General features: G+C 40.9%; 1 protein-coding gene across 6 annotated transcripts in view; it reads left to right on the forward strand.

The window, feature by feature from the left end:
• PTPN13 (protein tyrosine phosphatase non-receptor type 13) overlaps positions 1-13,157 on the forward strand; it is a 329,585-nt gene that overhangs the window by 188,004 nt on the left and 128,424 nt on the right. For all 6 annotated transcript variants that reach the window (XM_077275828.1, XM_077275826.1, XM_077275830.1 and 3 more), the window contains one exon: positions 6,161-6,256. In XM_077275828.1, coding sequence (XP_077131943.1) covers positions 6,161-6,256 — 96 coding nt within the window. The remainder of the gene's footprint in view (positions 1-6,160; positions 6,257-13,157) is intronic.

Raw genomic sequence — 13,157 nt, forward strand, 5'->3', positions numbered from 1 at the left:
AGGGGCATACTTTCTCCCGCTAGGAAAAGGGTTTTAAGCACGAATATTAATTATTATTAATTTAATACTTCTTTATTGACAACTGTGTGGTCTTGTTTGCAGCTGGACCCTTGTTTACATCAGCGCCACTAAGTCTAAATTCCCAAGTTCTATTTTAGACCTAATTTCCATCTTGTGTTAAAGCTATTTCTTTATTTGTGAGTTTGGGGCTTGTAGTTGTGCAAAAAGTCTTTAATATGCTTGGGTTATTAGGTAGAAGAAAGATAAGTTATAAACTCTGCCGTTACAAAGATCTCACTGATGGATTCTCTGTTAGCTCATTATGCAATCTACTATGTGTAATGATAGATGCCGCAGAAGCCAACTGTCTTAGCATTTTTTAATAAAACCATTTTGCCAAAATACACGTTTTAAGAAAAATAAAAAAAATAGCCTATGAAATAATTCATATCCTTTAAAATCTACTTTTCCTTTTTGTGTAGGCTCTGATCACAGTTAATTTTTTGTCATGTATTTAGTCACGCCTTTTAAACCCTGGCAGAGCCATTATAAGGGAATTTGGAATTTATGAAAATGGAATAGTTAAGAATGGATATCCAACTATAGAAGCCATGAGGACAGTGTGAACAGAGCTTAGCTTGTTTTATTAGGCCTGCATTGCTGCGGTGTTACTTTAGTACACTGTTCATTTCAGTGGTCTGAGACCAACAACTTAAAGTGAACTTATCAGCAGGATTGTGCACAGTAACCTACAGACAGTGTCAGGTCGGCGCCGTTATACTGGTTACAATGATACCTTGGTTGATGAAATCTGTCTTGTGGTTGTTGTTTAATCTTTATTTTCAGCTTTCAGTTAATAATATGCTCATGCTTCGGGGCGGCCTGTGGGGGCTTCATGTGGTCCTCTGCTTAGATATTCACGAGTTTGGCGCCCACACTTGCACAGTAGCAGCTCTTGGCACCATCTTGGAGGAAGAATTTTTTTTTTCTTCTCTAGCAAGATGGCGCCGCCGGCTCATGCGCAATAGCAGCTATCGGATCACAGCTATGTACACAGATATCTGCTACTGCGCAGGCGCGGCAGGCGCCATTTTAAAATTGTTTATTTTTTTTGTTATGCACCTCAGTAAAAGCGCAACCACATGTCTTAACTGCACATTAAACATGCGATAATGCTGCAGCGCATGTGACACGGCTGGCACTTGCACGCAGAAGGTTTTTTTTCTTCAGTATGTACGGATGTTTATTATGCAAATGAGGGGGCAGGTCAGTGAGGGATCAGTGACCTGTCAGAAGCCATACAGATGAATACCTAATCAGAGCACCACACGAAGACCCCCCCAAAGGCCGCCCCGGAACACGGGCATATCATTAACTCAAAACTGAAAATAAAGATTAAACAACAACCACAAGATGGATTTCATCAACCAAGATATCATTTTAATCAGTATGATGGCGCCGACCTGACACTTTCTGTAGGTTACTGTGCACAATCCTGCTGACAAGCTCCCTTTCAAGGGCTTCCCTTCACTATAATATTGATGAGGTATGTGGATTGGCCATCAATATTGGAACAGTGTGGGTCTGACATCAGTCACCTTCACTATCGGCTGCTGTTTGCTCCAGCAGCTACTGAATGTGAACAATGTATGGTGCTAGAACAGTGAGGCTCCGTATATTTAGTGGCTGCTCCTGGGTACTACAACTTATCTTGGATAATATCCCATCCTTCAGTCTCCTGGCTGCTAAGATCAGTGATTGGCTGCAGAGGTCACATGACTGGAATGGAATGTTATCCCATAACTTCCTATTTCAGTCAGACATCAGTAACTTTTAAATCCTTTACTTTTATGACAACCATAAATATATTCTTCCTCTTATTTACATAATGGTTCTAAAATAAAGAAAAAGAGCACGTCTGTACTTACTGCACCAAAAAAATAATATATATAATATATTTTTTCATCTTTTATATTTTAAAAATTACAAAAAGGAAAATGGGCCAATGCAAAAGTTTGGGCACCCTGCGTTGATAGTACCTAGTAGAACGTCCTTTTGAAAATATCACAGCTTGTAAACATTTTTTGTTCCAGACAAGAGTCTTTCAGTTCTTGTTTGAGGGATTTTCATCCATTCTTCCTTGGAAAATTCTTCCAGTTCTGAGAGATTCCTGGGTCGTCTTGCATGCACTGCTATTTTGAGGTCTAGCAACAGATTGTCAATGAAGTTCAAATCAGGGTAGTGTGAGGGCCATTGTAGAACCTTTTTAACACAAGGTTAGAGGAGGCTGGGTTTTTGGTTTACAGGAGCTGGGAAATTTGCATCACCTGGCCTTTCCTAACGATGATATTGAAGAAGCCAGAACCCTAACAAGCTAATTAAGGTCTGAAACCTTGATTAAAGTTGTCTGAGCACACAAATCTCAAAGGGTGCCCAAACATTTGCATTCGACCATTTCCCTTTTTGTAATTTTTTAAATGTAAAAAATGACTATATATATATATATATATATATATATATATATATATATATATATATATATTTTGCTTAAAATACAAAGGAAATGTGTCATCTTTAACTTTAGGCCTCTTAGAGATCACTTCATCTTCAATTTGCGTAACTGTTCACAATAACAGTAAGTTTGACCGTTGGTGCCCAAACGTTTACATGTCACTGTGTATATGTGTGTGTATGTAAATATATATATACTAGATGGTGGCCCAATTCTAACGCATCGGGTATTCTAGAATATGTATGTATGTATGTATATAGCAGCCACATAGTATATAGCACAGGCCACGTAGTATATAGGAGCCATGTAGTATATAGCAGACAAATACTACGTGGCCTGTGCTATATACTATGTGGCTGCTATATACATACATACATAAATATTGTAGAATACCCGCTGCGTTAATACAGGCCACGCAGTATATAACAGTGGCCACGCAGTATATAACACAGCCCACGTACTATATAACACAGCCCACGCAGTATATAACACAGGCGACGTAGTGTATAACACTGGCCACGTAATATATAGCACAGCCCACGCAGTATATAGCAGCCACGCAGTATATAGCACAGCCCCCGCAGTATATCACACTGGCCACGTAATATATAGCACAGCCCACGCAGTACATAGCAGCCACGCAGTATATAGCACAGCCCCCGCAGTATATAACACTGGCCATGTAATATATAGCACAGCCCACGCAGTATATAGCAGCCACGCAGTATATAGCACAGCCCCCGCAGTATGTCACACTGGCCCCGTAATATATAGCACAGCGCACGCAGTACATAGCAGCCACGCAGTATATAGCACAGCCCCCACAGTATATAACACTGCCCACGTAATGTATAACAGCCCATGCACAGCCCACGCAGTACATAGCAGCCACGCAGTATATAGCACAGCCCCCGCAGTATGTAACACTGGCCACGTAATATATAACACAGCTCACGCAGTATATACAGTTAGGTCCATATATATTTGGACAGAGACAACATTTTTCTAGTTTTGGTTATAGACATTACCACAATGAATTTTAAACAAAACAATTCAGATGCAGTTGAAGTTCAGACTTTCAGCTTTCATTTGAGGGTATCCACATTAAAATCGGATGAAGGGTTTAAGAGTTTCAGCTCCTTAACATGTGCCACCCTGTTTTTAAAAGGACCAAAAGTAATTGGACAGATTCAATAATTTTAAATAAAATGTTCATTTTTAGTACTTGGTTGAAAACCCTTGGCTGGCAATGACTGCCTGAAGTCTTGAACTCATGGACATCACCAGATGCTGTGTTTCCTCCTTTTTGATGCTCTGTCAGGCCTTCACTGCGGTGGTTTTCAGTTGCTGTTTGTTTGTGGTCCTTCCTGTCTGAAGTTTAGTCTTTAACAAGTGAAATGCATGCTCAATTTGGTTGAGATCAGGTGACTGACTTGGCCATTCAAGAATATTCCACTTCTTTGATTTAATAAACTCCTGGGTTTCTTTGGCTTTATGTTTTGGGTCATTGTCCATCTGTACGATGAAACGACGACCAATCAGTTTGGCTGCATTTGGCTGGATCTGAGCACACAGTATGGCGGCTCTGAATACCTCAGAATTCATTCGGCTGCTTCTGTCCTGTGTCACATCATCAATAAACACTAGTGACCCAGTGCCACTGGCAGCCATGCATGCCCAAGCCATCACACTGCCTCCGCCGTGTTTTACAGATGATGTGGTATGCTTTGGATCATGAGCTGTACCACGCCTTTGCCATACTTTTCTCTTTCCATCATTCTGGTAGAGGTTGATCTTGGCTTCATCTGGAAGAACATTCTTTGGATAGAACTGTGCTGGCTTTTTTAGATGTTTTTTAGCAAAGTCCAGTCTAGCCTTTTTATTCTTGATTCTTATGAGTGGCTTGCACCGTGCAGTGAACCCTCTGTATTTACTTTGATGCAGTCTTCTCTTTATGGTAGATTTGGATATTGATACGCCTACCTCCTGGAGAGTGTTGGTCACTTGGTTGGCTGTTGTGAAGGGGTTTCTCTTCACCATGGAGATTATTCTTCTATCCTCCACCACTGTTGTCTTCCGTGGACGCCCAGGTCTTTTTGCATTGGTGAGTTCACCAGTGCTTTCTTTCTTTCTCAGGATGTACCAAACTGTAGATTTTGCCACTCCTAATATTGTAGCAATTTCTCGGCTTGTTTTTTTCTGTTTTCGCAGCTTAAGGATGGCTTCTTTCACTTGCATGGAGAGCTCCTTTGACCGCATGTTTACTTCACAGCAAAACCTTCCAAATGCAAGCACCACACCTCAAATCAACTCCAGGCCTTTTATCTGCTTAATTGAGAATGACATAACGAAGGGATTGCCCACACCTGTTCATGAAATAGCCTTGGAGTCAATTGTCCAATTACTTTTGGTCCCTTTAAAAACAGGGTCGCACATGTTAAGGAGCTGAAACTCCTAAACCCTTCATCCAATTTTATTGTGGATACCCTCAAATGAAAGCTGAAAGTCTGAACTTCAACTGCATCTGAATTGTTTTGTTTAAAATTCATTGTGGTAATGTCTATAACCAAAATTAGAAAAATGTTGTCTCTGTCCAAACATATATGGACCTAACTGTAACATAGCCACATTAGTATATAGCACAGAGATGTAGTATTTAACAGAGACCACGCAGTATGTAACACAGCCCACGTACTATATAGCAATGTGGGCACTATATGCGTGGTTAAAAAAGACTTAAAATAAAAAATAAATATATACTCAACTTCCGAAGGCCCCTTGAAGTCCTGGCCCTGTGTGCGGTGCACACGGCAGCTTCCGGTCCCAGGGTTGGTATGAGCGCAGGACCTGTGATGACGTCTCGGTCGCATGACCGTGACGTCATGGAAGGTCCTTCTCGCCGAGGACAGCCGCGACGGAAGGCGAGAATAACCTTTTTTTTTATTATTATTCTTATTTGTAACATTAGATCTTTTTACTATTGATGCTGCATACGCAGCATCAATAGTAAAAATTTGGTCACACAGGGTTAATAGCTGCGTTAACAGAGTGCGTTACACCGCGCTCCGGTAACCCTGGCATTAACCCTGTGTGAGCACTGACTGGAGGGGAGTATGGAGCGGGCACTGACTGCGGGGAGGAAAGAGCGGCCATTTTGCCGCCGGACTTTGCCTGTCGCTGATTGGTCCTGGCAATGGTCATGGGCGTTTTGCCACGACCAATCAGCGACTTGGATTCCATGACAGAGAGAGGTCGCGACCAATGAATATCCGTGACAGACAGAAAGACAGACAGACGGAAGTGACCCTTAGACAATTATATAGTAGATATATAGTGTATTGTATGTTTGTGTGTATATATATATATATATTGATATTTTGGTGCACTTTTCTTTCTAAAATAAGCAATATGTACCGTGTGTCTGATGGGCATCTACTAGGTCTGAGCATCTAATTGTACAGTTGAAAAGTAAAAAGAGAAATAAGTTACAAATGTTAACATACTGCATTTAAACAATATGCTCATGTGTTATTGTACTCCATGTTTTCTGTAATGATATTGCATTTACTGTGTATCATTCTACTCCTTGTTCTTCCTAATAGAATTACTAACATGATTGTCTAAATGCCTTGTGTTCCTTTGTTGCAGAACCCGGAAGATTGCTCCAGTTGGCCCACAGTGATGACTATAGCACATCCAGTGAAAGTCCTTCGGTTTTGTCATCAGACCCAGAATTTAGACAAGGTAAAATGTAATAATTGGTGTAAAACTTAGATACAGTTTCAATTTTGTTCCGTGTTGCTACTAACATTGTAAAACTGCAATTCTCTTTAAAGGGGTGGTCTGGAGGTCAAAGAAATTTTAATCTAAATCCCTATCTATTTCATTCCGTAATCTAAACTGATTTCTAATATACCTGCACTAAAAAGTCCATTATCTAGCAGCTATTGTACCTTTTCCCCTCTACTTCCTGTGGTATGACCCATAATTTGAGTATCCCAGTGCATGTTGAGATGCTTAAGGGAAGCATTAGGGCAGAGGCTGCAGTGACTGTCACATCCTTCCTGATGAAGTGTCATCAGTAGTGCTTGTTTCAGGGGCGAGGCTTGTCCCTGCTTTGTCCCTGCGCACTGTTATTGTGTGATGTGCACAGTGACAGCATGCACTCTGTGTTGCCGGCTCAGGCCAGCAGCAACAAGCCGGCAACACAGAGGAGAGCACGCTGTCAGGGTACCTAGCGTTCAGAGATCAGCCCCACCCCCGTAAGTGACTGTTTAGATTACAACATCAAATAAATAGGGATTCAGAGTAAAATTTCTTTGACCTCCGGATCACCCTCTTAAGTCTAGGCCCAAACCATGTTTGGGGAAGATATTTGGTGGGTACATCTACCTATGACTTCACATTAAGAATACTAGCTAAACCATTGTCTCAAACATGGAGTAAACTGAGCATTAGTTACTCAATATAATGATGTGTATTTTTGGTCTATATTGCACTGCTTCTTAAAAGTAATCTGTAACCTAGTATTTGCTATTTAATCTGAGAGCAGCATGATGTAGAGACAGGGACTCTTGATTTCAGTGATGTGCCACTTAGTGGGCTTTTTACTGTAGTTTTGATAAAATCACTGTTTTCTCAGCAGGAGATTATCACTACAGGACTAGAAAACCTACTGCCATGTAGTCCTCCATATTCATGAGGTCTGTGTAACCCCGCCCCTACCACTGATTGACAGCTTTTTGCCTATCACATTGTACGCAAAAGCTGCCAATCCGTGGCGTGGGCGGGGTAATACAGAACTGGTAGATCTGCAGCAGAGAAAATCAAGATGAATACCTAAGTGATACATCTTTGGAATCGGGGTCTCTGCCCCAACATCATGAAGCTCTCAGACAGGGTAGCCAAAACCTGGTGACATTATTACTTTTAAGGTATGTACATTTTTAGCTTACAGAGTGACGGCACCTTCTCCTGATTAGACTATGTATCTGACAAGTCCTCAAATGTTATTCATTTTCTCAACCCTCTGGAAATAACATTAAGTGAATGCATCTGGCATTGCATGTGTAAAATGCATTAAACGCAGATTCTGCCATAGATCACTATAAATTCTTATTTCAGCCTAATGGTTGTAGCATTATTTTTTTGCTGGCCTTATGTTCTTACCAGAAAAGTCCCTATTGAAAGAACAAGCAGTCTGTAGCAAAATACAATGTAGGCCCCGTCTGTTTCTAGGCTCATGGCTCTTAACTATTGATGAGCGAGCACACTCGAATGGTCTCCGAGTATTTGTGACTGCTCAAAGATTTAGGCTGTGTGCACATGTCATGGTTTTTTCGCGGTTTTCGTTTTAAAAATGCTATAAAACTGCAAAAAAAATGCTCACATTAAGCATCCTATTTAATAGAATGCAATCCGTATTTTTTGTGCCCATGCTTTGTTGTTTTCCTGAGCGGAAGCGCATTCCAGAAAAAAACGCAGCATGTCCATTAATTTGCGGAATCGCGGGGATTCTGCACACATAGGAATACATTGATCCGCTTACTTCCCGCATGGGGCTATGCCCACCATGCGGGAAGTAAGTGGATAATGTGCGGTGGTACCCAGGGTGGAGGAGAGGAGACTCCTCCACAGACTGGGCACCATATAATTGTAAAAAAAAAAAAATAATAAAAAATAGTGATATACTCACCTTCTGATGGCCCCCAGATTCCTCCCACCTCTCAGCGATGCACGCGGCCGCTTCCGTTCCCATGGATGCTTTGTGTGAAGGACCGTGATGTCATCGCAGGTCCTGCACACAAAGCATCTATAGGAACGGAAGCCGCCGCGTGCATCGCTGAGGAGATCAGGAGCCTTCGGAAGGTGAGAATAACCATTTTTTTAATTTTTTTATTATTTTTAACATTATATCTTTTTACTATTGATGCTGCATAGGCAGCATCAATAGTAAAAAGTTGGTCACACTTGTCACACTTGTCAAACACCAACCTGTCAATCAGTTTTCCAAGCGATGCTACAGATCGCTTGGAAAACGCTAGCATTCTGCAAGCTAATTATGCTTGCAAAACGCTAGTGTTTAGCAGGAATATGCATGCCAATTCCACATGCGATATACCCGCGTCAGGAGTTGCAGAATTGCCGCGGAAATTTCCATGGCAATTCTGCGACGTGTGCACTTAGCCTTAGTTTTTGTTGACTCAGCTGCATGATTTACGACTGCTAGACAGGCTGAATACATGTGGGGATTCCCTAGCACCCAGGCATTCCTCACATGTACTCAGGCTGGCTAGCAGCTGTAAATCATGCAGATGTGTCGAGAAAAACTAAATCTCCGAGCAGTCACAAATACTCGGAGATCACCCGAATGTGCTCGGGAAAACCCAAGCAACGAGCATACTCGCTCATCACTACTCTTAACCCTTTCCTGACATGCACCATATACATACAATACAGCGCTGCTGGAGTGGTGTTCCCCCAAATATCCATGTATATACGCCGTGATGATCGTGCGGGCTCACCCTGGTTGCTGCCGCAATCAAATGCCAGTGTTGGCTCTATATGAGAGCTGACACCTGGCAGTAACGCCCATGATTGGTGTTAGCACCTATCGCAAGCGTTTAATCCCCTCCGATGCCACTGTCAATAGTAACAGTGACATTGAGGGGCATCGCAGATGGAGGGATCTCACTCTCTGCTACCATTGGCACAACGCGATTGCGATCGCGTTGTACTAATGGTTTCCATGGTGACTCTCGACCGAAAGATGGCCGCGGGGTCATTCAGGGATCGTGGCCTGTTAACTCCTGCTCTGAGCAGGAGCTGACATGCCTCCTCCTTATGTGAGAGACGCCGATAATACCCTGGATTGCAGAGTATTAGATCAGCGATCATTCACTTGAAAATTTATGTTCCATCCTGGGACAATGTAAAAAAAGAAAAATGTTATTAAACATTGAAAATATTAAAAAAAGTCACAAAATAAAAAACAACAAAAAAAAAATATTAATCTAATAAATACAGTTATTTATGTGAGAACAAAAATAAACCAAAAAAAGTACACATATTTGGTATTGCCACATCCGGAATGACCTGACGTATAAAAATGTCCCACTAGTTAACCCCTTCAGTGAGTGTTGTTGAAAAAAGAAAAAAAAAAAAACGAGGCAAAAAACAATGCTTTATCATCATACAGCCGAGCAAAAAGTGGGATAAAACGAGATCAAAAGCACAAATGTAAATAAAAATTGTCTAGCTGAAAACATCATCTTGTCCCTAAAAACAAGACTCCAAAAAAGCAAGCTTTAGGCTACGTTCACATTTGCGTTGTGCGACGCAACGCACAACGCAAATGTAAACGCATGCACAACGCAGCGTTTTGTGACGCATGCGTCCTTTTTTGGCTTGATTTTGGACGCACAAAAAATGCAACTTGCTGCGTCCTCTGCGCCCTGACGCGTGCGCCGCAGTGACGCATGCGTCACAAAACGCAAGTGCAACGCATGTCCATGCGCCCCCATGTTAAATATAGGGGCGCATGACACATGCGTCGCCGCAGCGGCGCCCGACGCTGCGTCGCACAACGCTAATGTGAACGTAGCGCTCCATCAGCAGAAAAATAAAAGTTCTAGCTCTCAGAATAAAGCAATGCAAAAATATTTTTTTTTTTTCTATAAAATAATTTTCATTGTGTAAAAGCACCAAAACATAAAAGAAATCATACCCGAAGAATAAAGCTGCCTTATCAATTTTACCACTTGCGGAACAGCATAAAAAAAAACGATTCCTGAATTACTGTTTTTTGTTAATTTTGCCTCCTGAAACACGGAGATTTCGATGGAAACCCCAAGAAGTGTTTAGCATGGAGCGCAGGATAAATGTTCCCAACAAAAGCTTCAAATCAAGTCCCCACTCAGCTCCGTCATCTGTTAACGGAAATATAGGGGGCTTCCACATTACTGATAGTACAAAGGCTGTGGAAAAGCACTACAGCTCCTCGCCCCCAAAAGAAATTGCGCTCCCAAATCTAGATGACCCTCTCCTTTGTGAGCACCACAGTGAGCCTAAACCACATTTATCATCCACATGTTTGGCATTTCTGTAGCGATTACACTGATTTACGGGTGCATGTTTCCAGAAGCATGAGATGGGCACCACAGCGTACTGGGCACTACACTGTACTGGGCCCTACAATGGCATTTTCACTGCTGCTTGTTTCTGGAAAACACCCAAAGTCAAAATCGTCACTACACCTGTAGATAAATTCCCAAAGGGGCATAATTTCCAAAATGGTGCAATTTGAGGGGAATTCTGCTCTTCTAGTACTCGGGCTGTGTTTATGGAGTTCTCAAACTATTCTAGGAAAATCTGCCCTCCAGGAGGGAAATAGCGCTCCGTCCCTACCGACTCTCGCCGTATGGCTAAGCAGTATTGTACAGCCACATATGGGCTATTTCTACATTCAGCAGAAATGGTGAAACATATTTTGGTGCCATTTTTACCCATTTCCCAGTGTGAAAATGTAAAATCTAGTGCTAAAACAAAATTTTTATGGTAAAAATGTAATTATTTTTTCTTTACTACCCTATGGTATAAAAGTCTGTGACACACTTGTGGTGTCAATGTGATCACTGAACCCCTAGATTAATTAATTGAGAGGTGTAGTTTGTAAAATGGGGTCACTTATGAAGATTTCGCTGTTCTGGTACCTCCAGAGCTCTACCAATGTGACATGGCAACCTCAAACCAGTCCAGCAAAATCTAAACTCCAATATGGTGCTTCTTCCCTTCTGAACTTTCCACTGTGCCTCAAAAATAGTTTTTGGCCACATATGAGGTATCTGTGTACTCAACAAATTTTGGGGTTCATTTTCTGCTGCCATCTTTGTGAAAATGAAAAAATTGGGGCTCAAACAACATTTTTGTGGGAAAAATATTTTTTTTTTTTCGTTTTCACAGATCAATGTTGTAAAATTCTGTGAAACAGCTGGGGGTTCAAGGTGCTCATCACACATCTAGATAAATTCCATGAGGGGTGTAGTTTCTAAAATGGTGTCACTTGTGGGGGTTTCCACTGTTTAGGCACATCAGGGGCTTTCCAAGCGCGAGATGGCGTCCGCTAATGAATCCAGCAAATTTTGCTTTAAAAAAGCAAAATGGTGCTACTTTCGTTCCGAGTCATGCCGTGCGCCTAAACAGTAGTTTTCCTCCACATATTGCATATTGACGTACTCAGGAAAAATTGCACAACAAATTATGTGGTGCATTTTCTCCTGTTACCTTTGTGAATATGCAAAAAGCGGGGCTAAAATAACGTTTCTATGGGAAAAATTAGCCTTTTTTTTATTTTCTCTACTTTTCACTATTTTTGAGGTGCTCACCACACATCTAGATAAGGTCATTGAGGAGTCTAGTTTCCAAAATGGGGTCACTTGTTAGGCACATCAGGGGCTCTCCAAACACGACATGGCGTCTGCTAATAATTCCAGAAAATTTTGCATTCAAAAAGTCAATTGGCACTCCTTCCCTTTTAAGCCTTGCTGTGCACCCAAACAGACGTTTTCTTGCACATTTGGGGTATCGGCCTGCTCAGGAGAAATTGCAGAACACATTTTGGGGTTAATTTTTTCCTGTTAACCTTGTGAAAATAAAAAAAAATGGGTCTAAAATAAAATTTTTGTGAAAAAAGTAAAATGTTCATTTTTTCTGCCACATTCCAATAATTCTTGTGAAGCACCTGAAAGGTTAATAAGCTTCTTGGATGTGATTTAGAGCACCTTGAGGGCTGCACTTTTTAGAATGGTGTCACTTTTTGATATTTTCTGTCATATAGGTCCCTCAAAATCAATTCAAATGTGATGTGGTTTCTTAAAAAAATGGTTTTGTAAATTTTGTTCCAAAAATGAGAAATCGCTGGTCAACTTTTAACCCTTATAACTTCCTAACAAAAGCAAATTATGTTTAAAAAATTGTGCTGATGTTAAGTAGACATGTGGGAAATGTTATTTATTAACTGATTTGTGTGACATAACTGATTTATGGGCATAAAAATTAAAAGTTTGAAAATTGCAAAATTTGACAACATTTTCGCCAAATATTTTCACAAATAAACACAAGTTTTATCAAACAAATTTCACCACAATCATGAAGTACAATATGTCACTAGAAAACTCTCAGAATCACTAGGATCCATTGATGAAGTGTTCCAGAGTTATTACCATATAAAGTGACACTGGTCAGAGTTGAAAATTGAGAATTGGTCTGGTCAGGAAGGTGAAAAACAGGCTTCGGGGTGAAGGCATGAAAGCTCTTAGCCTGTAACTTCTCACTGAGCTTTGATATGGTTAGTAGGCTCACAGAGAAGAAAAAGAGATACAAGGCAATCTACTTTCGTCCCTCTGCTGGGCACTTTGGGATAACATTTTGTGGGTACAATTTTTTTGAAAAGTAGAATTTTTTATTTTTTTTTTTGAAGACTGATGATGAAAATTTGCATCCAAATTAACATTAGCCCCCATCTGTGTGCCTGTTTGGGTACAACCATAACTTTATGATGAAAACAATAATGTGCTGTCATGTGATAATTATGCCTTGTTAAATCTGATTCTCAGTAATCTGTTTGGTTTGCTCACCTGTTTAAAGG

Source organism: Ranitomeya variabilis, chromosome 1 (genome assembly GCF_051348905.1).
Source record: "Ranitomeya variabilis isolate aRanVar5 chromosome 1, aRanVar5.hap1, whole genome shotgun sequence".
Taxonomy (NCBI): domain Eukaryota; kingdom Metazoa; phylum Chordata; class Amphibia; order Anura; family Dendrobatidae; genus Ranitomeya; species Ranitomeya variabilis.